This window comes from Aulonocara sp. 'chitande type north' Nkhata Bay, linkage group LG18, assembly GCF_057382095.1.
Source record: "Aulonocara sp. 'chitande type north' Nkhata Bay isolate Kocher_YH1m ecotype deep benthic linkage group LG18, A_spYH_male_GT1.1, whole genome shotgun sequence".
Taxonomy (NCBI): Eukaryota; Metazoa; Chordata; class Actinopteri; order Cichliformes; family Cichlidae; genus Aulonocara; species Aulonocara sp. 'chitande type north' Nkhata Bay.
Window position 1 is genome coordinate 32146824 of NC_141361.1, and position 22004 is coordinate 32168827.

The window sequence follows — 22004 nt, forward strand, 5'->3', positions numbered from 1 at the left end:
CAATGCTCACTTTGTGCTTTTGTGTTCTTTGTGCCAAATTTGTAACCTGTTTCTTCTATTGTACAGTTTTGGGCACCCAAAGAGAAACTGTTGCTTCAGTTTCCCATTCTTCTGATTGGCACCTGACGTGCTCTTCTGCTGCTGTATCCCATCTGCTTCATGGTGTGACATGTTGTGCCTGTGGAGATGCTCTTCTGCATACTTTGGTTGTAATGAGTGTTATTTGAGTTACTGTTGCTTTCCTAGCAGCTTGAAGCCATCTCACCATTCTCCTCTGACCTCTAGAAACTGTTGCACCACTTAAATCCCATTTCCTCCATATTCTTAAGTTTAATTACGAGGTAGGCAGGTTCTTACAACCGTGTCAGCATGCCTAAATGCACTGAGTCGCTTCCATGTGATCGGCTGATTAGATATTTTGTTAATGATCAGTTGAACAGGTATGTCTAAGTGGCTTGTGAGTACATATTCATATTTATTTTACCATTTAATTTGACCTATGTATGTTAGGTAGCTGAACTGAACTGAACTCATAATATTCAGTCACCAACTGCAGGCTTGCTGTAACACAACTAATGCTGCTGACCCAAACCAAGTCAATCAATGGAAGAGTTTCAGGGGAAAGAAATGTTTATTAATAATCATGTTAGTAATAACTGTAATAATAACTGTGATAATAATGTACGAATATTGTAATAAATAGTATTGTTTCTTTGAAGCACATTAAAAGCACACATAAATCAACCAGTTAAAGAAATACCATCCAACACACACACACACACACACACACACACACACACTGTAGAAGTACACAGACACACGTGTACTTCTACAGTGTCACTTGCACAGGTTCAGTCTCACATTAGATGTCTCTTTGTACACATTAATACAGGTTTTTGCTCTTGACATAAAGAATAACTGATACATAAAGAGTAGAAGAAAACACTGGAGCCTCAAACACATAAATAAAAGCAGACTAAAAAAATGCAAACATGTAAGTTAGGTCTTTTTTTCTTCAAATTTTACTCCATAGTCACCAGTCAAACCTTTGTGCTTTGGGATCTGCATAGGACCGGGAGGCTGTTGGCATTCAGGAGTGAAAAACGTTCAAAGGCAACCAGATCATTTAAGTCAAAACTGCTGAAGAGAAACATCATATCACCGGATACAAATTCATTCAGGACAGTCTTTTGTTTGCATTTCTGACGTGTGTGCATACGTTTGAAATTTATATTATTTTGAATAAAACTTCAGACATACTAGAAATGAACTAGCGTCTGCATTTATCCTGACTGAAAACCAACCGTCAAGGCCAAATCGTTTTCAGTTTTCTGCCGTACTGTAAAACACCCCTTTTTTTACTGACAGGTGAAATCAGCAACATTTTTGAAATGATTAGTTTGAGTATTGTTTCATGCACACATGTAACAATTATGAGGGGTTTGTGTGTTTGGCGGAGCAGAGGAGAACACTGGGGAAAAATCACGAGCTTATCCACTCGAGAGCAGTTAGAAATTCTTTATTATGTTTTATTTGATGTTGTTTTTTTTATAAAATGGAAGAAATGGTGTAGAGAAGACAGTGACAGCAGAGACTCGAGGCTGAGAATCTACCGTTATCTCCTGTGCCATTTTAGCAGGTGCCCTAGATCTGGCTTCCATTGTCCCAAATTATTTCATAAACAGATTTAGAAAGAAGTGCATAGTTAAAGTGAGGCATATGGGTAACAAATCTAAATGCCAATAATATCGATCTTCTATAGCAATAACATTGTTATTCCAATTAACAGTTGGTTCTGCTGCTAATGACAACTTTAAATTGTTGTTCATGTGTTTTCTGAATTGGAAACAGTTTGGTAGCCTACTCAAGAAAGAACACTTGTTGGAAATACTGTAAAGGTTATGTAAAGAGTAAATATTGCAGATCACAGTATAATTTCTATACATTTACAACAACACTCCAGGCTAAGTTAGTGGGCTGCTCAAAGGACTCCAGTAAGGACTTCACGTTTTCACTTGCATGGGTTAAGTTATATACATGTACGTACTCTAAAATATCTTCCAGCTTTTGTTTTGTGCATAGTTCTTGGATTTGTGCTCACTGAGCCTGATGTTGTGTGAAACAAATAAGAGACATCTTTTATTATTATTTGGATAATGTGGGCGTTAAAGTAATTAAGGACAGAGATGAATCACAATATAACTTAACCTCACTGAGGTATTTAAAAGACAACTCTCAATAATAATATTCATAATAATAATAATGATGATGACTGAATTTCCCGGAGGAACCTACCCGGGGGATTGATAAAGTTCTATCTGTCTATAAGATTTGATAACTCCTTGTAGGGAGATAAAAATGAGATATTTAAATAAAATGTTGTCAAATCCCAGTACTGGTGAAACACCCACAGACCAACTGTATGCAGGATCGGGACTTATGTAGTGTCCTTCAGTTTAAACCTGTCAGAACGTGTCTTTGCAGCAAGTATTCTGTGACTTTAGGGTGGAGGTCAGTGGGTTAACGGGGGAGGTAGGTGTGGTTTTGGCTTATGGGTGGATGTTGGGCTCAAGTGTGGAAGAGGGGGAGAGGAGGTAAATGAGGTCTGGTTGCCAGGAGCTTTAAGAGTAATAGCTGCTTTAGGGCTCGTATCTGAGGTATACACAATAGAAACAAATGGGAGTAGTTTTGGTAGGAAGCCCGAGGATTTTTATATCTCGTTGCTGAGTACGTGTACTTAATGCAAACATCACATTTTCTGATTGGGGAAGGGAAGGACCAGGGTAAAAGGCCATGCCACAGGGGAATACCACAGCTAGAGTTAAAAGCTACTTCAGACCTTTAGATAATCTCTCCAACCAGCAACAGATGAACATCATATACAGTACATGTAAACAAGCCAAGAGAAAGAACAACAAGGAAAAAAAGAACAAAAATAAATTACAATTAGAATAACACAGCAGCGATCGGAGGAAACCTGATCTCTGCTAAGATTGACATCGTTAGAATATTTTTTGTTAAGTCCCAGTTCATGTCCAGCTGCCTGATCCCACTGCAGAAGCTTTTTCCCAGATGAACAACTCAGCAGTGGCACGCTGAGGGTGTGGTAGAGGCATCGTTAAAAAATCTGTCTGTAGACACATTCACAGATGCTCATTTAGTCTTTGAAAGAGTTTTTAGACATTCATGTAGAGAACAGTACGGACAACCAGTCTTTCACTGCGTGAAGGAGAAAGAAATGCAGCACTAACAGTGTAACAGTGCATCCTGTCACACAAACATCTGCCTCACTGAAACACCAGAAAAACAGGAGAGGAAGTAAAATCTGGGTCTCCGGGACAGTCATCAACATGATGGAGACATGATATCACCACGGTCATAAGAACGGAGTCACAGCACTAAAGGCACTCCAAGGCCAGCGAGTGATCAGCTTAAAAAGACAGAATTGGTCCAAAAAGGACAAAAGACAAAGAGCCAATCGTTCACACTCAGCATGAGCTTGGGTTGCCTTCGTTCTGTCACACCGAGTTAGATTACTGTGGCCTTTCAGTTGTTTCCACCTCCATCACTTTATTAACTGATGTAAATGAGTACTGTCCATGGGATCACTTAGTCTTATAGACCATGTTACCTACATTACCAAGTGCTATGCATTAAAGTAAGAGTGCAGTGAGACTCAAATCCTCCTCTGAATTAAAATAAAGATGTAAAGGTTTCAGTGTCGTCATATCCATAAATGTGGTAAAACATGCTACGACCCACAAATCAAACAAGTGCATGTGAGCGTCCTGCAGCAGAGCGTCTCCATGGAACAGGACGCACTGCTAAAAGTTTCCCCACCTCAGACTGGTCTCGTGTTTCTTTGTTGTCCTGTTCCTCACCACAGCATTACCCTCAGCACCACGATGACACTACGACTCAGCTACACAAAGACAAACCAAACAACTAAAACTCTCTGTAGTACTTCACGCTTCAGCAGGACATGTCTGTTCACCTTTGGGACATGACGTGATCGTGAGGAGGAGGTCCAGCATATTATCAGAAACATGTTACTATATCATTTACACGTGTAATAAATATACAGAATACTGTTTGTTCTTTTGAAGCACATAAAAAACACCATCTGCCTAAAAAGTTTAAGTTACATTCAGTAGCTGAACAAAAGAGAAACATGAAAGAACGACACATCATCACACTTACACCACGTCCTGCGTCAAAGCTGAAAAATCAAACGTATGTCCAGGAGGTGGAGATCACAAATGACTATATTTATATATAAATACTGTCTTCTTACTGCCAGTACAATGACTACAACAATAGTAGATGACAACAGCTGACTCTGCACCATGGCTGTGTTTTTAGTACAATGCGTAAATACAGAAGGATGTCAGCAGGAATCCATAGAAACAGAAGAGTTTACACAGACTTGCTGTCACTGTGTGACTTTTCACTTTAACCCCTCTCTTAGTCCTTTTGAGTGGTGGAAGCTGAAGGCTGTGTTGAAGCACATCATCATTTCCACTTTTCATTTTTTACCCACTCTCTGTTCCCAGCCCTACCCTGCCTGTGCCAACACAATGCACAAGAGCAGTTTTTACTCCACGGCACAGTAAAACCACCAGACTGTGGTGACATCAGGCAGCCTGTCATTAATGTCCCACCTCGCTGGAACTTGAGTCGAGCTTGTAGAGGAAACCCTAACCCTTTTTCTTATCTGTGTGTATTTTTGGATTTAAAAGGCAGATTTTCTGACCGATACAGACGTTATTAGTGGAAGACAGGCTCAAAAAGCTGTAATCTCATTATGTAGTGACAGGCCTGCTGGACCAGTTGCCCCACACACCTTAACACACACACACACACACCCAGCAGAAGGCATGTGGGGCATGGTGGCTGACCTTCAAAAGTCACAGGGAGCTGGCGTCTCCTCATCTCCTCTTTGAACTGCACACAGTTTCTTTTTTTAAACATACTTATATAATACACACATATGGTATATAATATGTATATACACAGAGTGATGTTTGATCTTTTCTGAAACCATAAACTTAAAAAAGTTTACAAAAATAAAAATGTTTTATCGTGACCTTCCTATTTGGTCTCTAACACTCAGCAAGGCTTGTTTTTCAGGAGTTGGAGCTGGTCGGCTCCTCTCTGCTCCCAGGCTACAGACTCAGCGGTCCAGGTCCGGCCTTACAAAGCAGGCCCTTTGTCCATCCCCTTAATTCTTGACAGAAGGCCATTTTTTTCTTTTAGTTGATCTCTGTTAGTGTCCTTCTGTGTCCACGGTGATCTTCTCTCTTTTTTTTTTAGCAGGTGTCCATCTGTACTCACTGTTTCGTTTATTTACTAAAAGAAGAGAGCAAGAGCACAGAAAATAAGCAAGTCAGTGTAAATAAGCTGCACATCTTCACTGGCTTTTACACTCTACTGTACGCATCATGAGCATAATCTACTGTAGTATCCAGCCACTGAGAAGAAAATATGCTGGAGGATTTCTTTCCTGCAAGCTTATAAAAGCACAGTTACAACAGCAGCAGCAGTTCAACCTAATATTTGAACTTTCAACAGTCACTAACAGCTTTTGTACGGCTCATGTTTTTTATTTTGTGCTTTTTGTTGAGAATTAAATTATTCTCTGTGATTTATAACTGTCACCTGAAGCTGCTTTACTGTAATGAAGTGTAGAGTAATGTTACTGGCTGTTCCTTAGAACAGTTGGTAAGTCCACAGCTTACTAAGAACGTGGTTATTTCTTATATTCACCATGTTTTTACACAGTGTCCTGGCTTTCCAGGAGAAAGTTGCAGAGGTTGTCCAGGGTTCACAAAGTTATCAGTGTTAGTGAGATAAATGAAAACAGAAAATGTTAAGAAGAACTTGAATGACAGTGTTACTGAACATGACACGAGGTTGTGTTGGAAAGAAGGGTCCAAGGAATTCTGCAGGCTGCAGCTCCTTTTAGAGAAGCAGAGCAACAATGAACACGGATGGGAACTGATAAGAGTTTAGTGATTATTCATTATCAATATCACTTATCAATTCTCATTGGCTCCAGTTTGAGGGTCACCATCACCTCTCAGCAGCATATCAAAGACATTACATCCATGCACATTAACTACATGCAGTGTGATCGAACATTCGTGCATGTTGGAGGTGTTCCCCGCTTTGTTGTGATTGGTGATGTTAAAAAAGTGAATGCACATATTACACAGAACACTTGTCTTAAAAGTAATTCCCCAGGATAAAGACATTCGTTACTTTCATGTTACTGTGGTGGAGCGTGGTAGGCGGTGCCGTGCGGACGCACCTGCACGGCGTCTGCAGATCACGCCCGCGGTGTTAAATCACGGGGAAGCAGGGTTGTTGTGGTGGTGTGACCAGTGTAAAAATAAAGATGGCTCAAAACACGGATCTGTGGTCCCGTCGTGCCATAATTCCACCACACTGGTGCCGAACCCTAGGATGCGGCACGACGGGCCCACAACAGAGCCAGAGAAGGGAGGAGCTGTCCCAGATCATGGCTGACACGGCGGCTATCCAGTGGGAGCAGGTGGCGGAGGTGCGTCGCCAGCAGGAAGAGCTGCGGGACCAGACCGAGCGCCACCTGAAAAGGATTGGGCATCTGGCGGCGCTGCTCTGGGCCTGGGCGCCACCCCTACAGGGGTGTCACGACGGTGGTGGAGGAGCCGAGTGAGGCACTTCAGCAGCCGGAGGCGGCAGACGAGTGCTCACGGCTGTGCCTACACGGTCGTGCCGGTTTGCCAGGTACCGGGCGTGCCCGGCCTCCGGACAAGCGTTGCCATCACCGCTGGAGACTTGGGCGGCCTACGCAAGAGACACTGCCCTGTCATCAGGTTGGAGGCCGGGGGGGGAGTAGGTTCGGCCGGATGGCTCCCCGACCTCAGTCGGGCGATGGGGATGTGTGGTGGGGCGTGGTCTGTGGTGCCGTGTGGCTGCACCTGCGCGGCATCTGCAGATCACGCCCGCGGGGTTAAATCACGGGGAAGCAGGGTTGACAGGGTTGCTGTGGTGGTGTGACCAATGTAAAAATAAAGATGTCTCTGTGGTCCCGTCGTGCCATAATCCCAGTTACTCTGTAAGATGATCTGAACACTGTCACATAGTTACCACTGAACAATATAAACCTGAAGGCTACAGTCACACACACCAACACAATCCATCCTGATGACCTCACACGTGATCTTTCTCTGAGCGTGTATGAGCACAAAGCAAAGATGAAAACCAGCACAAAGAGACTTCATAATGGTTGTCACGGTGATTCTACTGTAGCAACATGAACAGGTAGAAGCTGCAGCTGCAGCCTGACTGCTGTTCAGCAGCAGCTCAGGTTATCACGGTGCTGGGTCAGCACTTCCTCATCACTCTGCGTTCTTGGCTAGCTTAGAATATTCTCCACATCATTAAACGCTACCACCTGCTGGAACCACTGACTAAAGGCAGGATGGATTCATACTTTTGTGTTCTTTATGCCATTTAATTTGGTGGTTTTCTCTCTAAAGCACCTTGAGGCGACTGTTCTTGTGATTTGCTGCAAAATGTCAGACACTGTCTCTGAGACAGAGTGATGCCACAAATGCGACAGCCTAGTTTGTCGTAAAGACAAAGTATGCACAGTCGGAAATGTCTGATTAAAGACTCGTGTTACGATCTCTCCCTGAAACAGGAGAGCACTTTGTAAAGATAATGATTGATTGCCTTGGAGCGTCAGTCTTGTTTTGGTCTTTGAAATTTGTACTGAGGATATATACAGAAGGTTTCTGTTTCATACAAAAGAAATGATTCAGTATATTCTCTGGAGATTTCACTGTTTGTAAATATTTATTTTATTTGGTTGGAACAGATCACAGAATCTAGTTTTCTGTTTTGTTTGTGTTCATCTGTAACACTTGAAGCTTTTGACTGGTCACAATGAACATAAATGACAGAATATAAATAATATTTAAATAAAATGAACCTTATGTTGTAATATTTCATTTAGGAGTAAAATGAAACCTTTAAGCTTGGAAGAAATAGTGATTTGAGTTTTACTGGAATATGTTGTGATGTTAACAGAACCTCTGTAATTTCAGGGGGATGTTTATTGATTACTGCTTGTATGTATCACAAAAATATCTTATGAGGGAAAAAAGGCAATCAAATATAAAAGTTTAGAATAAACCACAGCAGACCAAGAATACATCATACAGAACAAACAAACAAACAAACAAACAAACAAACAAACAAACAAACAAACAAACAAACAAACAAACAAACAAACAAACAAACAAACAAACAAACAAACAAACAAACAAACGCTGACACACATTTCAACTACCAAAACATTTATGTCTGAAAATCTACTGACAATAACTTGTGACATTACAACACAAGATCAGCACAATTTAAAACCTGACAAAGTGACATAAACATCAGTGACAGTCAAACAGACGTCTCCCTCTGTGGCTTTATCCAAACAAACGAGGCCTTTAAATGTGTTGTGTTGCTGCCACAGTCACAGCCTCCGGTGTTTGTGTTGTAGAGAGATATGTGTTGTACATGTGTTGTAAATGTGTCAGCTGAAGTGTGAACTGACTGAATGGGTAACAAAAATAAATCAAAACGTGTCAATAACTTGAGTCCATGTAAGTTTAGTCAAATTGTCAAGACAACAGATGTCAACATAACGTTAAGTCATGTGTCTTCACAAAGTTTTGTGTTTGCTTTGTGACTTTTATGACCCTATTAAATCTTCCCGAACATCATAATAAAAAAAGAATTCGTGAAATGCATCAATCCATCCATCCAGAGACGGGCTGGAGCCCGGATAAATCTCCAGGCTGTTGTAGGGTGAAAACACAGAGCCAAAGGACGACTTAGACTAACTCCACTAAGTCTTTGCACTGTGGGCAGAAGTCCATTCAAACATGCTGCAGTTTAACCAAGCACAGCACATACACATAGAAACACATTGAGTTCATTTCTGTAAAGTTTTAACACTAAGAAAAGCAGCAATATGAAAAAGGAAACCGCTGGATTTATTTGATCTTTTGTTATATTTTCAAAAGTCATTAGATCTGCTTTGATACGATGATCACAGATACATTTGAACACAATAACAAAGCAAACTGTCCGCCTCTGTCACCAAATTCAAATGATGAAATGCACAATGATGATGATGATTTTCTTTACAGTCAATATTAATTTGTAAATAAATCTTTTGCTTTTTTAAAATTCCTGGCTTAAGCGTTGGGCATCTGTAAACAGGACACCGAACAGCTGTGAAGAGGACTGATGTCACAGGTTTAAAACACACATCACTCCTAATCATTTCCAGCCTCTTTTGGATTCCTGAAGAGGAACACACACACACACAGAGTTGGTAATAATACTCTGTTACATTTCTTTCTACATTTCTTTCGACGATCAAAGCAAACATTCGTGTGTGTGACTGGAAGAGCACAGATAGTTAAACACATGTGTTGTATTATTTATTATTTACATGGTGGTTATAAGAAGGAGATGTCCCATCACCACTGAAAGCACATTTTTATACGTGGAGTAGTAGAGATATTTCTGCAGATCTCTACTACTTTCTGTTATACAGGCAAGTTTTTCAGTGAAATGTGATCATTTAGAAAGCAATTTCTAAATAATCTGACAAATTGGTTTAATTATTTTATGTGATTAAATTCTTTTGGCTATACAAAACTTTGGACAACTTTTGTTGTTTTTAGGTGTGCATCACGGGTAGATAAGCTGCTGGGTTTAAGAGCTTCTGACAGCCAAGCGTACAAGTACCTCAAAACTTGCATACCTTAAGCCAGAACAGTGAAAGCTGATCATGATAAATACATGCTGCAGGGTAAATTTAGAAAACACTTGGGTGGACCACAAAAGAGAAGATGATGGTGACTAAGGAACAGTACAAACAAGATCACCTCACTTGAGGACTTGGTTCCTGGAGTATTTAAAAATAGACACTATCTCTACTTTAAGATTAGGCTTCAAACTTTCCTTTTTGCTAAAGCATATAGTTAGGGCTGGACCAGGGGACCCTGAATCCTCCATTAGTTATGCTGCAATAGGTGTAGGCTACCGGGGGATTCCCATGATGCACTGGGTGTTTCTTCTTCAGACACCTTTCTCACTGTCACTACCCGATCTGTACCGGAAACCTGATCAGTACCACACATGTGTGAAAGGCCACTACTTCCAATCGAAGCATTTGATGATAGTTACGAGTCAGAGTATCTGTTAAGATGTTAACAATAATAAGCATCTCTTACAATGTTTGCAGTAATGAAACATTTTAATATAATGTACACACACACAAAAAAAAAGATAGTTACAGATCAGGACTCCCCGATCCGTACCGCGCATGTGCAATGTTTTCTTCTTCTTCTGTTTCATTTAATGGCAGTTTACTCCCCAGTGTACGAGGATACTGCCTCCTGCTGACCGAGCGAATGAACCCTATTGTAAACTGAAGTATTGTCATTACAAATCGTGTGTGTATGTGTTAAATTTGAGTTATTGATAGTCGAGTGTGTTTATGCTCGTCTGTGCGGAGAGGATTGTTGGAATAATGATGATGATGTCCGCTGTCAGTTGTCAGTAAACACTTCATCTGGCTGATGAATCTTTACGTGACATATTACTAAGTCTGTATTATTAACTCTGTAATTCGGCGCCATTCTTCTTATTTTCGCTGTTGTTCAATCGGGGGACGCTCTCTGTTGGGGAGAACAGAATGAATCCATTTTTTAAATGTCCCGGGCAGTCGAAAAAGAGGCAGAGCTGTCGAGAAATGCTAGGAGCTAACTGGGTGCTAACCGTGTCATTCAAATCTTTACCTTACCTTACAATATAAAGCACCATGAGGCATCTGTGATTTAGCACTACATATATATGAGGTGAATTAAAATGAGAGGCACGTTGGCCTAACAAACATTAACCAAGAGACAGGAGAGTTGAAAATTAAGAACAAAGCAGCTCTCTGCTCATTTGAAGAGTCTGAGAAGTGATGTAAAGAAAAACCTGGATGATTTTAAACAAGAAATTAACCAGAAGTTTGCCAGACTTTCTGCCAAACAGCAGCTGTACAGTGGGACGATAAGTGAAGTGGAGGTGTGGCTGGAGAAGCTTGAAAACTGGGCAATAGAGGCAAACTGCTCTCATTAACTCCAATGTCAATAGAGCTTACAGAAAGGTTAATTATTTGGAGTCAAGAAGAAATAATCTCTGCATCTTTGCCAGAGGGGAAGGAAGGCGACTCAACTCTAAAGTTCGTACAAGACCAATTTGGATCTGAACTCAGCAGGCCAGGTGACTTTGACCTTCAAATACAAAGGACGCAAAGTCGCTAACCCGGAAACCTACAAATGGGGCACCACCAAGGCCACTGTGGAATATACTACAGAGAGAAGACTGTGCTCTTTGACCATAACAATGCCTCAGAGATTGTACAGAGGAGATGGTGATGGAGTTGCAGTGCAGCTTGAGAATAGTGCCTTTAAATGTAAATGGTTTAAAAACCCAGTGAAAAGAAGACAGGCATTGACTAAAATGAGGAAGAAAAAAAGCATCATACCTCTCCTACCAGGAACATGTTAAAATGGGGACGTTTGGATATAAAAATATATCAGTGAGACTCGAAAAGACTGTAGTGAAAAACAGTATGAACATAATTCAGCACTGTATTTATTACAGTGCTGATGTTATAGCACAGGGCCTCTAAATAATGCTTTACATTAAAGGTGCTAGCACCTATGTTTTTTTAACCATTACTGAAATAATTTATATGCTTTTGATCCAATACATGCTAAGTGGACACAGTGGAGGGAGTCATGCCCAGTGACACGTCGACATGGACCGAGCCAGGAATTAAATAACTGAGCTTCCAACATCTTACACACACAGACTGCTCATGGAATGGACTTATTATAATTTAAATAATAGCTTTTTATTCGTTTATTATTTATGTTGTTAATCATTGTTTGCTTAAATTTCTAAAACAGAATTAAAGAATTTAAATTTAGCATGACCTATAGGTGGGATATGGTGGACGCTTTATTTATCGATTCTTGGGCAGAGGCTCAAACATCTGGGCCACAACTGTCTAAAGTATGTTAAGAACAATTTGTAGTAAAGCAGATAAACAGCAGAAACACGCACTGCCTTGTTTCAGTCGCAGTCCACCAAATCAATCAAGCAAATAAAATTGCATCAACTAAAACTCTATAAAATCACTCTATACAAACTGCTACGAGAGTTACTTTACATTAAAGTTCATACAGTGAACTCATACAAGCCTTTACTGTGAGCATCACCTCAGGTCCAAGACTGGAGAATAAATGATGTCGATAACAGAACCCACAATAAACGGATCCATATCAGTTTATAGTCATATTCAAAGTGCACAAAGCCTGCTGCTGGCCATTGATAGGTAACGCATGTCTGACCTGCTGTCACTTGGATCTGGAGCTGTGCTGGTTTGACCCGAATACGAACAGAGATTTTTAGCTAAAATAAAAAAGCACGTCAGCGCCTTGGCTGGCACTAACACACATGCCACAGGGCTAATGTCTCAGAAGGTTACAATGAGCTAATGATCTAGTGAGCTAGACTACATTAGCAACATGTGTGACAGGATTTAGAGAACAAATAAAAATGAGCAGATGATTTATAAGCCACAGTAACATCCCTGTGTTATCAGAAGAGTTTGCACGTTTGCTCACGTTGTGGCATAAAGGAGCTGCCTATTGTTTTGGATTTAGGGAAAATGTATTTAGACTTCTTAACTCAAACATCAAAAACATTATTATACTATTAATAAGTAGCTTAAAAGTTAAGTAACTAAAGTAAGTACAATAACTGCATCTGAAATATTGCAGAGTAGAAGCAGAAAGCAGCAAAAATGGAAAACCTAAACAAAGTACAAATTTACATTAGCGATTATTAAACTACTTGAGCAGATATATTCAGTTCCCGTCCTCTCTCAGTGTGTCTTAGGGGTCGTGAGACTTACAGTACTGTTGGTGGTGGTGAAAAGCTCGGTGCTTATTCAGCTCTCAAAGATGTTTCTAAAGCCATCACACATCCATCTCTGTAGCAATCTCTCAGCATTATTATTCAACAGATATTCGTGCAGGTGTTAAATAGTTTGACCAAACCGTGTGGATGGAACTATCTTTTTGTTATTTGACTGAGAGTACTGAAATATCAGGTAACTAAAATGTGTCCTTTAAGAGTGAGAAGCAACAAGATACGAAGACTAGACTGTGCCATGATCAGCTGCACTTTTAAATGTTTTATTATTATTTAATTGTTTGTTTATTGTCATTAGTAGTAATATTGATGTATTCGTTTATCATCATTATGGTGAACATCATAAATCATGACCATATACATATTAAAGCAGGGGGCAGAAAGAAAACCACAGTTTCATAACACCATTGTGAGAAACATCCTCTGTTGTTCCTACATGTGCATACGTGTAATTATTGCCTCCACAGAACACGAGGAGTCATGAAACATGAAGTATTGGTATATAAGCTTTTTGTTATACACTTGTCTATTAGAGACATTCAGCAGCAATGGGATACCTCCGACCTCCTGGGCACCGTGGCAATGATCAGTAGACTGAACGGTTCTCATTTTGCAATGGTTGACACAGCTCTTCCTCCATACTGTGTTAGAAAATCAATTCATGCTGAGTTTAGATAAAAAAATATCCCACTCTTCCACTCACCTTTCAGGTTTCATAATGCAACACTTTCTTTTAGCATTTCTGATGCAGTTTCAGCTCCTTGAGGGGCAGGGACAAGCGAGGGTCAGGTTTGAGTCCATCTAAGTCAATATGAAACTAAACTCCTGTTCATGGATGGGAACTAGACAAGACCTCAGCAAATGTGAACATATATAAAAGTTTTAGCAGTTTGCTGGTTTGGAGCTTTCAGGTGTGTTAACGTAATGCCACAGTCTTTCAGGCAGTGGGTGTCTCAGCAAATTCACCCCAAGTTCAGAGTGCTGAGAGAAACTGCATAAAACCCACTTCTCAAACTCTAACATGTAACGTGGTAACTGAGGCCTGTAAAGTTCAAGATTAGAAAAAGACCAAGTACAGGGAGTGCAGAATTATTAGGCAAGTTGTATTTTTGAGGAATAATTTTATTATTGAACAACAACCATGTTCTCAATGAACCCAAAAAACTCATTAATATCAAAGCTGAATGTTTTTGGAAGTAGTTTTTAGTTTGTTTTTAGTTTGAGCTATTTTAGGGGGATATCTGTGTGTGCAGGTGACTATTACTGTGCATAATTATTAGGCAACTTAACAAAAAACAAATATATACCCATTTCAATTATTTATTTTTACCAGTGAAACCAATATAACATCTCCACATTCACAAATATACATTTCTGACATTCAAAAACAAAAACAAATCAGCGACCAATATAGCCACCTTTCTTTGCAAGGACACTCAAAAGCCTGCCATCCATGGATTCTGTCAGTGTTTTGATCTGTTCACCATCAACATTGCGTGCAGCAGCAACCACAGCCTCCCAGACACTGTTCAGAGAGGTGTACTGTTTTCCCTCCTTGTAAATCTCACATTTGATGATGGACCACAGGTTCTCAATGGGGTTCAGATCAGGTGAACAAGGTGGCCATGTCATTAGTTTTTCTTCTTTTATACCCTTTCTTGCCAGCCACGCTGTGGAGTACTTGGACGCGTGTGATGGAGCATTGTCCTGCATGGAAATCATGTTTTTCTTGAAGGATGCAGACTTCTTCCTGTACCACTGCTTGAAGAAGGTGTCTTCCAGAAACTGGCAGTAGGACTGGGAGTTGAGCTTGACTCCATCCTCAACCCGAAAAGGCCCCACAAGCTCATCTTTGATGATACCAGCCCAAACCAGTACTCCACCTCCACCTTGCTGGCGTCTGAGTGGGACTGGAGCTCTCTGCCCTTTACCAATCCAGCCACGGGCCCATCCATCTGGCCCATCAAGACTCACTCTCATTTCATCAGTCCATAAAACCTTAGAAAAACCAGTCTTGAGATATTTCTTGGCCCAGTCTTGACGTTTCAGCTTGTGTGTCTTGTTCAGTGGTGGTCGTCTTTCAGCCTTTCTTACCTTGGCCATGTCTCTGAGTATTGCACACCTTGTGCTTTTGGGCACTCCAGTGATGTTGCAGCTCTGAAATATGGCCAAACTGGTGGCAAGTGGCATCTTGGCAGCTGCACGCTTGACTTTTCTCAGTTCATGGGCAGTTATTTTGCGCCTTGGTTTTTCCACACGCTTCTTGCGACCCTGTTGACTATTTTGAATGAAACGCTTGATTGTTCGATGATCACGCTTCAGAAGCGTTGCAATTTTGAGACGGCTGCATCCCTCTGCAAGATATCTCACTATTTTTGACTTTTCTGAGCCTGTCAAGTCCTTCTTTTGACCCATTTTGCCAAAGGAAAGGACGTTGCCTAATAATTATGCACACCTGATATAGGGTGTTGATGTCATTAGACCACACCCCTTCTCATCACAGAGATGCACATCACCTAATATGCTTAATTGGTAGTAGGCTTTCGAGCCTATACAGCTTGGAGTAAGACAACATGCATGAAGAGGATGATGTGGACAAAATACTCATTTGCCTAATAATTCTGCACTCCCTGTATTGGTTGTTTGTCCTAGTTAGCAGAAGAAAGTCTCTTCTCTCTAAAAACAACAGTGTGGTTTGGGTGTGCAGAGTTTCATCTGAACAAACTACAAGACTTCTGAAACAAAGTGATGAAGTGTATCAGCATTCTAGGGTCAAAGCTAAGGCATCTCTGCAACAGCTAATACTTAAAGTGGGTTGTGCAACAGTTGCAAAGAGTTAATGAAATGAAAAAAAAAAACTGTTGCAATCCCCAGACCTCGACAGAACTTAAAATACTATTGCTGGACTTTAAGAGAGCTGTCCGTTAATGAATGCCCACAAACCTCAATGAACTGAAGCAACATCATGAAGAACAGTGGGTCAAAATTCCTCCACAACAAAGTGATTTACTTGTAAAGACATACAGAAACAAAATAACCAGCTCTTGCTGCTAAAGGAGATTCTACAGGCTGTTGAATCATGGGGTGTATTTGGTTTTTCACAGGAGTCCTGGGAAAATGTTGTTGTTACATTCAACATACACACAGTAACATTGTAACTTCTTTAAGTTCTCCAGGCCTCTTACAGGACATTCAAAGCTCTTCAGTAGGTGTTTGCTGCCTTTTGTTCCATTCTCTGTCAAGATTGTCCCAGACTGCTGAAACATTGTTGAGGTTGTCTGGGTTAATCATTCCTGCTGCTGCTGATTTTCAGTCTAGTTCCTGTATAATTTGGTATATCTCAGCCTTTTCTCGCTGGTTCCTTTCTTAAAAATGGCTGCCACTGAAAAGCACCCACCCTAATTCTGACGAGCCTTCAGAGAATAGTACATGGATCAGCTGATCATTTCTCAGGTCCTGTGTCAAGCCTTTGCTTTTGCGTTGCTATTTCTGAAGGACATGACACTGTTCATCTATTATAACATTTTTTTTAGGTCTGCCATGTCTTTTTTTGTCCTCTATTTGTCCAGTTTCCTCAAATATTTCGACACACCATGTCAACATATGCTAAGATTTCAGCTAATAGCTCTTGGAAATCACCTGGTTGGCACAAAAATACAGTTTTGCGCCTGTCAAACTGTGTTATGTTTGAGTGACTTAAATGAACGGTGGTTGGAGACTGCTGTGTGACCAAAATTATTGTAAAAGTGAGTAATCAACTAACAAAATCCCAACCTTTGACATGGTTGGTTTAATGGCAGGGACCAGGTCTGAGTGCATCGAGATGGCCATAAACAGGAAAGCAGTGACAATAAGATGATATCAGTTTGCTATCAGTTTTCAGTTGAACTGGTTCAAGCAAACATTGTGATACTGCAGCAATTTACTGTAATACATTGAAAATCTGTTGCCACTTGCATCGTTGTGCTGCTGTTCCTTAGGAATCTACTGTAGTGTCATATTTTTTCTGTCTTTCTTGAAACTGTCAGCATTTTTCACAGTAAATATTAAAGTTAAGTGGCCCAGCTGGTCACATAGTGCTAAATGGATGGGAAATTTAATTCTGGCATATTAAACTGTTTGTATCTTTGTATTTGACTGAGAGTGTCTGAAGATAAAAGCACGAGACTGTGAATACTGCACATATTAATTTAACTAATCCTAACATATTATACATTTAGACATTAAATATTACATTTAATCTTACACCTTTCTATTAAGATCCTCTGTTTAGTCCAGTTCAGCTCTGCACTGAGTATGCAGTGTAAGTCAGGCTTGGCACTAAATGCTTTAAATAAATAGACAGAGCCAAAGTTTGGGCACTGTGGTCACAGCCTTCAGCCACCCACCCGAAGCCACCCCCCTCACTCTAAATACATAAATATTATCACACACACACACACAGCGGGTGCAAAAGGAGACAAGCTTTCCTGGGTTACATTTAATGCAATTTACAGTAAACTGTTTGCCAAAAAACGTTGCTTGTTTCAGTATTTGAGCCCACTAAAGCAGACTGGCTGAGGCTAGTTACAACATGTGCATCTGTCTGAATTTACAAGAGTTTTCCTCTGAATTTATCTTTGCCAGTCTGTTTGAGAAAGATTACAGTCAGTCTGAGCTGCAGTGAGACAAGACGCTTCCCATCCAGTAACCTTTATACGTGCCTCATGTCCAACAGTGGTTACCTACAGGTGGAGTCTGCAGGCTCAACTTCTGTTTACAATCAGTCACTGACAGCAAAAACACACAATCACTCAGCAGCCTAACCCTAACCCTGAGTACTGAGACTTTAAACAAACAATTTCTCTGAAAATGGTCAAGGTACAAGAACTGGACTGAAAATATGTGAAAAAGCAGCTCAAAGAAAAACTTTGAAAGGTCTTGAGAACGCCTGGAGAATTAGCTCAGGACCACTTTAAAAACCAAAAAAAAAAAAGGCTGGCTCCTTGGAAGCACAACAGAAAGAAAAGAGGGATGGCTCAAGACTTTTGCACAGCAATGAACATATGGATATAGGAGTATATAGGAGTCTAGGTAAACAGATTTAAACTGGCACCAAAGGCCACTTCAAAGGAGCCGAGTCACAGGGCAAAACAAAAGTTTCTTTGAATTTCATTAAAGTCTAGTTTTCGGTCCACATCGGCTAAAACTGTCTTTGTTCAACTTTTTCAATCCAAACATTCAAATCAACACATTGTTATTTACAACAATAAGTACAGTACATCAATAAATGACATCAGTAAATGTTTACAGTCCGTAAACAGGGAAGCAGTTTTAAGAGAATTCTTGCATGTCAGAGTTACATCTGCCACCTGGAAGCATCTTGCTGTGAGTTTTTCACGAAGGGGGTGAAAGCTGTTTTTAGCTGATTTGAGTTTTTGCTTTTTATGTCTGCGGCAAAGGAAAGGGGGGCCTGTCTCCCTCTTTTCTAGTAGGGAGTGAAGCGACTGCACCCTCCTCTGTAAAGGCTAGCCTGCAACATCAAAGATGAAAAGCTCCAATCAGTATTCAGTAAAGAATCATTATCTATCTATCTATCTATCTATCTATCTATCTATCTATCTATCTATCTATCTATCTATCTATCTATCTATCTATCTATCTATCTATCTATCTATCTATCTATCTATCTGTCTGTCTGTCTGTCTGTCTGTCTGTCTGTCTGTCTGTCTGTCTGTCTGTCTGTCTGTCTGTCTGTCTATCTATCTATCTATCTATCTGTCTGTCTGTCTGTCTGTCTGTCTGTCTATCTATCTATCTATCTATCTGTCTGTCTGTCTGTCTGTCTGTCTGTCTGTCTGTCTGTCTGTCTGTCTGTCTGTCTATCTATCTATCTATCTATCTATCTGTCTGTCTGTCTGTCTGTCTGTCTGTCTGTCTGTCTGTCTGTCTGTCTATCTATCTATCTATCATCTGTCTGTCCATTTGTCTTGTTTCCCTGTTTTGTCCATAGTAAATTTGTGAAAAACATTTATATACACTGTAACTTTAAAAGGTATATTATGTGAAAAATTATATTTATTGTTTGGATTGTGATAATTGATAATTTTCTGCATTAAGCTGACAGATACACAGATTACACATTCGATTCAATTTTATTTTCATAGCTCTGAATCACAACAGCAGTTTCCTAAAGTTATGGTATAATGTAAGGTAAAAACCCTACAATAATACAAAGAAAACAGAGAAAACTCCAACAATCCTCTATGAGCAACCGCTTTGGCAACAGTGGGAAGAAAAAACTCCCTTTTACAGTTTTTCTCAGTCGCTTTGGTGCGTTTCTCAGAACACCATTAACATTTGCACAGCAGTTAGTGCATTTCCCAAAACAATTAGTGCAAACTGCAAAACCTAGTGGATAGCCTGCAAAAGCACGTCACATGCACAGAATTGATTATCCACACCTCAAAAGCAAGTATCCATGTCAATGAAACTGTCAGTGCCATCAAAATGAAAAGTCTTGACACCATCTTTATGAACAAGATAGTCAAATGGCATTGTCATGTTTCCACTATGACAGTTTATAATTTCAGTGTTTCCCATTGCAAAAACAATTGGTGACACCTGAAAATGCTGACGACAGCACTATGGCCTACCTGTACAGCCATCTGAAATGTGCAGTGAAGTCACTGTAGATGTTATGGGAGTCTTGGGAGTAACTGAGACACTGAATACGTACGTTTCACATTTCCATTGTGTAGAAATGTTTGTAATCCTACAGAATTGTGCAAAAGAAAAATATGCTACAGTCACTTGTGCACTGTAGAATACATGTAAACATAAAATCACCCATTTGGTAGAGCTGTGCACTAATGTGAACAATAAACAGCACATGTAACAGTACAGTAAATCATTCTGGTACATCCAGACGTTCCTGTCTGTCTGGCCACATATTTTCATCTACATCACAACAGATGTTATCCCTCGCAATGCAGCGAGGAAAGTATCTCCTGGAGTGGCGAATCCATCCTCTGCAGGACCCTGCTGTGATGTCGTCACATGCTGCATCCATGGCTGCTAGCAGGGCCATTTGCTCATGTGGATTTCATTTTTCTTGAGTACTCTGTCAATTGTTGAAATTGAAACAGATTCAATATTGCCAAATACCGTGTAATTCTCTATGACAGCGCTTTGTATGTCTCTCAGCTTTATTGCATTGTTTGCAATGACCAGTGCACAAATGGCTTCTTCTTGCTGTGGGGTAAAAAGGGGCCCTCTTCCGCCTCCGCGAGGTTGTCTTACAATCCTATGTGGTGCAGAGTGAACTTTTTGTGAAATTGCAAATACAGTACAGTAACATGTGATGTGTCTGAGATGGCACAGTACAGTACAGTGTATTACTGTTTGCATACCTGTTTTCCCTACGGAATGTTTGAATGATTGAACTGACAGTAGTTCTTCCAATATTGGGTTGCACCCTTCGACCAGCCTCCTCCATGGTGAGGCCGTGATTGACAACATGGTCCACAATTGTAGCCCTTATTTCATTAGGAATCCGCCTATATCTGCCTCTTCTCCCTCTTCCCCTTCCTCCCCACATCCTCACCCCTCTTCCACGGTGCTGATCTTCCATTTTGTGTAACAGAAGTGTAGAAATGGTACACACTAGCCCCTGCGCAGTTTATATATGCTTGCCAATTGGGGATTCACAGGATTCATCCATAATTGACAGTGAACAAGTTGTTTGTCATTGGTTACAACTAAACTTTCACACGCCTCCTCATGAGTGACAGCTGTAATTCACCCGAGATCAATTGTTCAATTTCGGAGACATTTCCAGGAACAATGATACAGAAAGGTATAGGATTTGCTTGACAGATGGCCAATATTTGGCATGTGATAACTAGTTCAACAATTTTGTGTGTGATGACTCAAGCAATGGATGTATGACTATTAGTTTTATTGGGAACGACTATTCAGCATCCATAGGTATGATTACTTTTGACTGACATGACATAAGCAAATGGAAATGTCAGAAAGCAGCAGGGAAATGTATGGAAGCAACTGATTCATGTCCAAAATCATTTGCAGTTTGTTCAGAGAGAGGAGAAATTGCTACTATGATGTGCACAAATGACTGAGTGTTGTGGAGGTTGAACTAATAGTTATGAGAATTTCAATTCTGATCTGAGAAACGCACCAAAGCGACTGAGAAAAACTGTAACAGGAAGCAGGTTTAGAGGGGTCAGAGATTTCTTCCTGTTCTGCTGTGACCGGCTGGGGTTACGGCATGATTACTGTATGGTCATACTTCATATATTTATTGCTGTTTGTAACATGATTTGCTGTGTAAACTCAAAAATATCAAAGTGCCAAGCAAACGCTGAGACAGTCCATGAAACATTACAGGTTTTCTCAGTCGCTTTGGTGCTTTTCTCAGCTCAGAATGAAAATTCTCAAAACCTTTAGTGCAACCTCCACAACATTTAGTCATTTGTGCACATCATAGTGTCTCCTTCCTCTGAACAAACTGCAAATGCTCTTGGACATGTATCAGTTGCTTTCATACAGTTCTCTGCTGTCGACAACAAATGAACTCTACTCTTGGATGCTGAATAGTCGTTCCCAATAAAACTAATAGTCTTCATTTCATTGCTTGAGTCTCTTACTTACAAAATTGTTGAATTAATTTTCAAATTTGATACCTTTTGTTATTATTTTCTCCTGGAAAGTCCCTGAAATTCACCAATTTCTCCCACTGACGAGGGGATGTGGGAAGTATTAGTTGTAACCAATGACAGGCCACTTGTTCACAGTTACTCATGGATCAATCCCATGAACCCTCAATTGGCAAGCATATATGAACCGAGCAGGACATGGTGTGTACCATTTCTACAATTCTGTGACACAGAAATGGAAGGTCAGCATCGTGGAAGAGGGGTGAGGATGCAGGGAGTTTGTCCCCCCTGCATCCT

General features: G+C 40.4%; 1 protein-coding gene across 3 annotated transcripts in view; it reads right to left on the bottom strand.

Annotated features, from left to right (window-relative positions):
• Positions 1-623: 623 nt before the first annotated feature.
• Positions 624-22004, bottom strand: part of rbfox3a (RNA binding fox-1 homolog 3a) — a 611006-nt gene continuing 589625 nt past the window's right edge. For 2 of the 3 annotated variants that reach the window (XM_086272037.1, XM_086272038.1), the window contains one exon: positions 14979-18562. In XM_086272037.1, the coding sequence (XP_086128163.1) occupies positions 18518-18562 (45 nt within the window). In that variant the 3' untranslated portion in view covers positions 14979-18517. Of the gene's footprint in view, positions 5350-14978; positions 18563-22004 lie in introns of those variants that run through there. The other variant, XM_086272040.1, reaches the window with a different exon arrangement.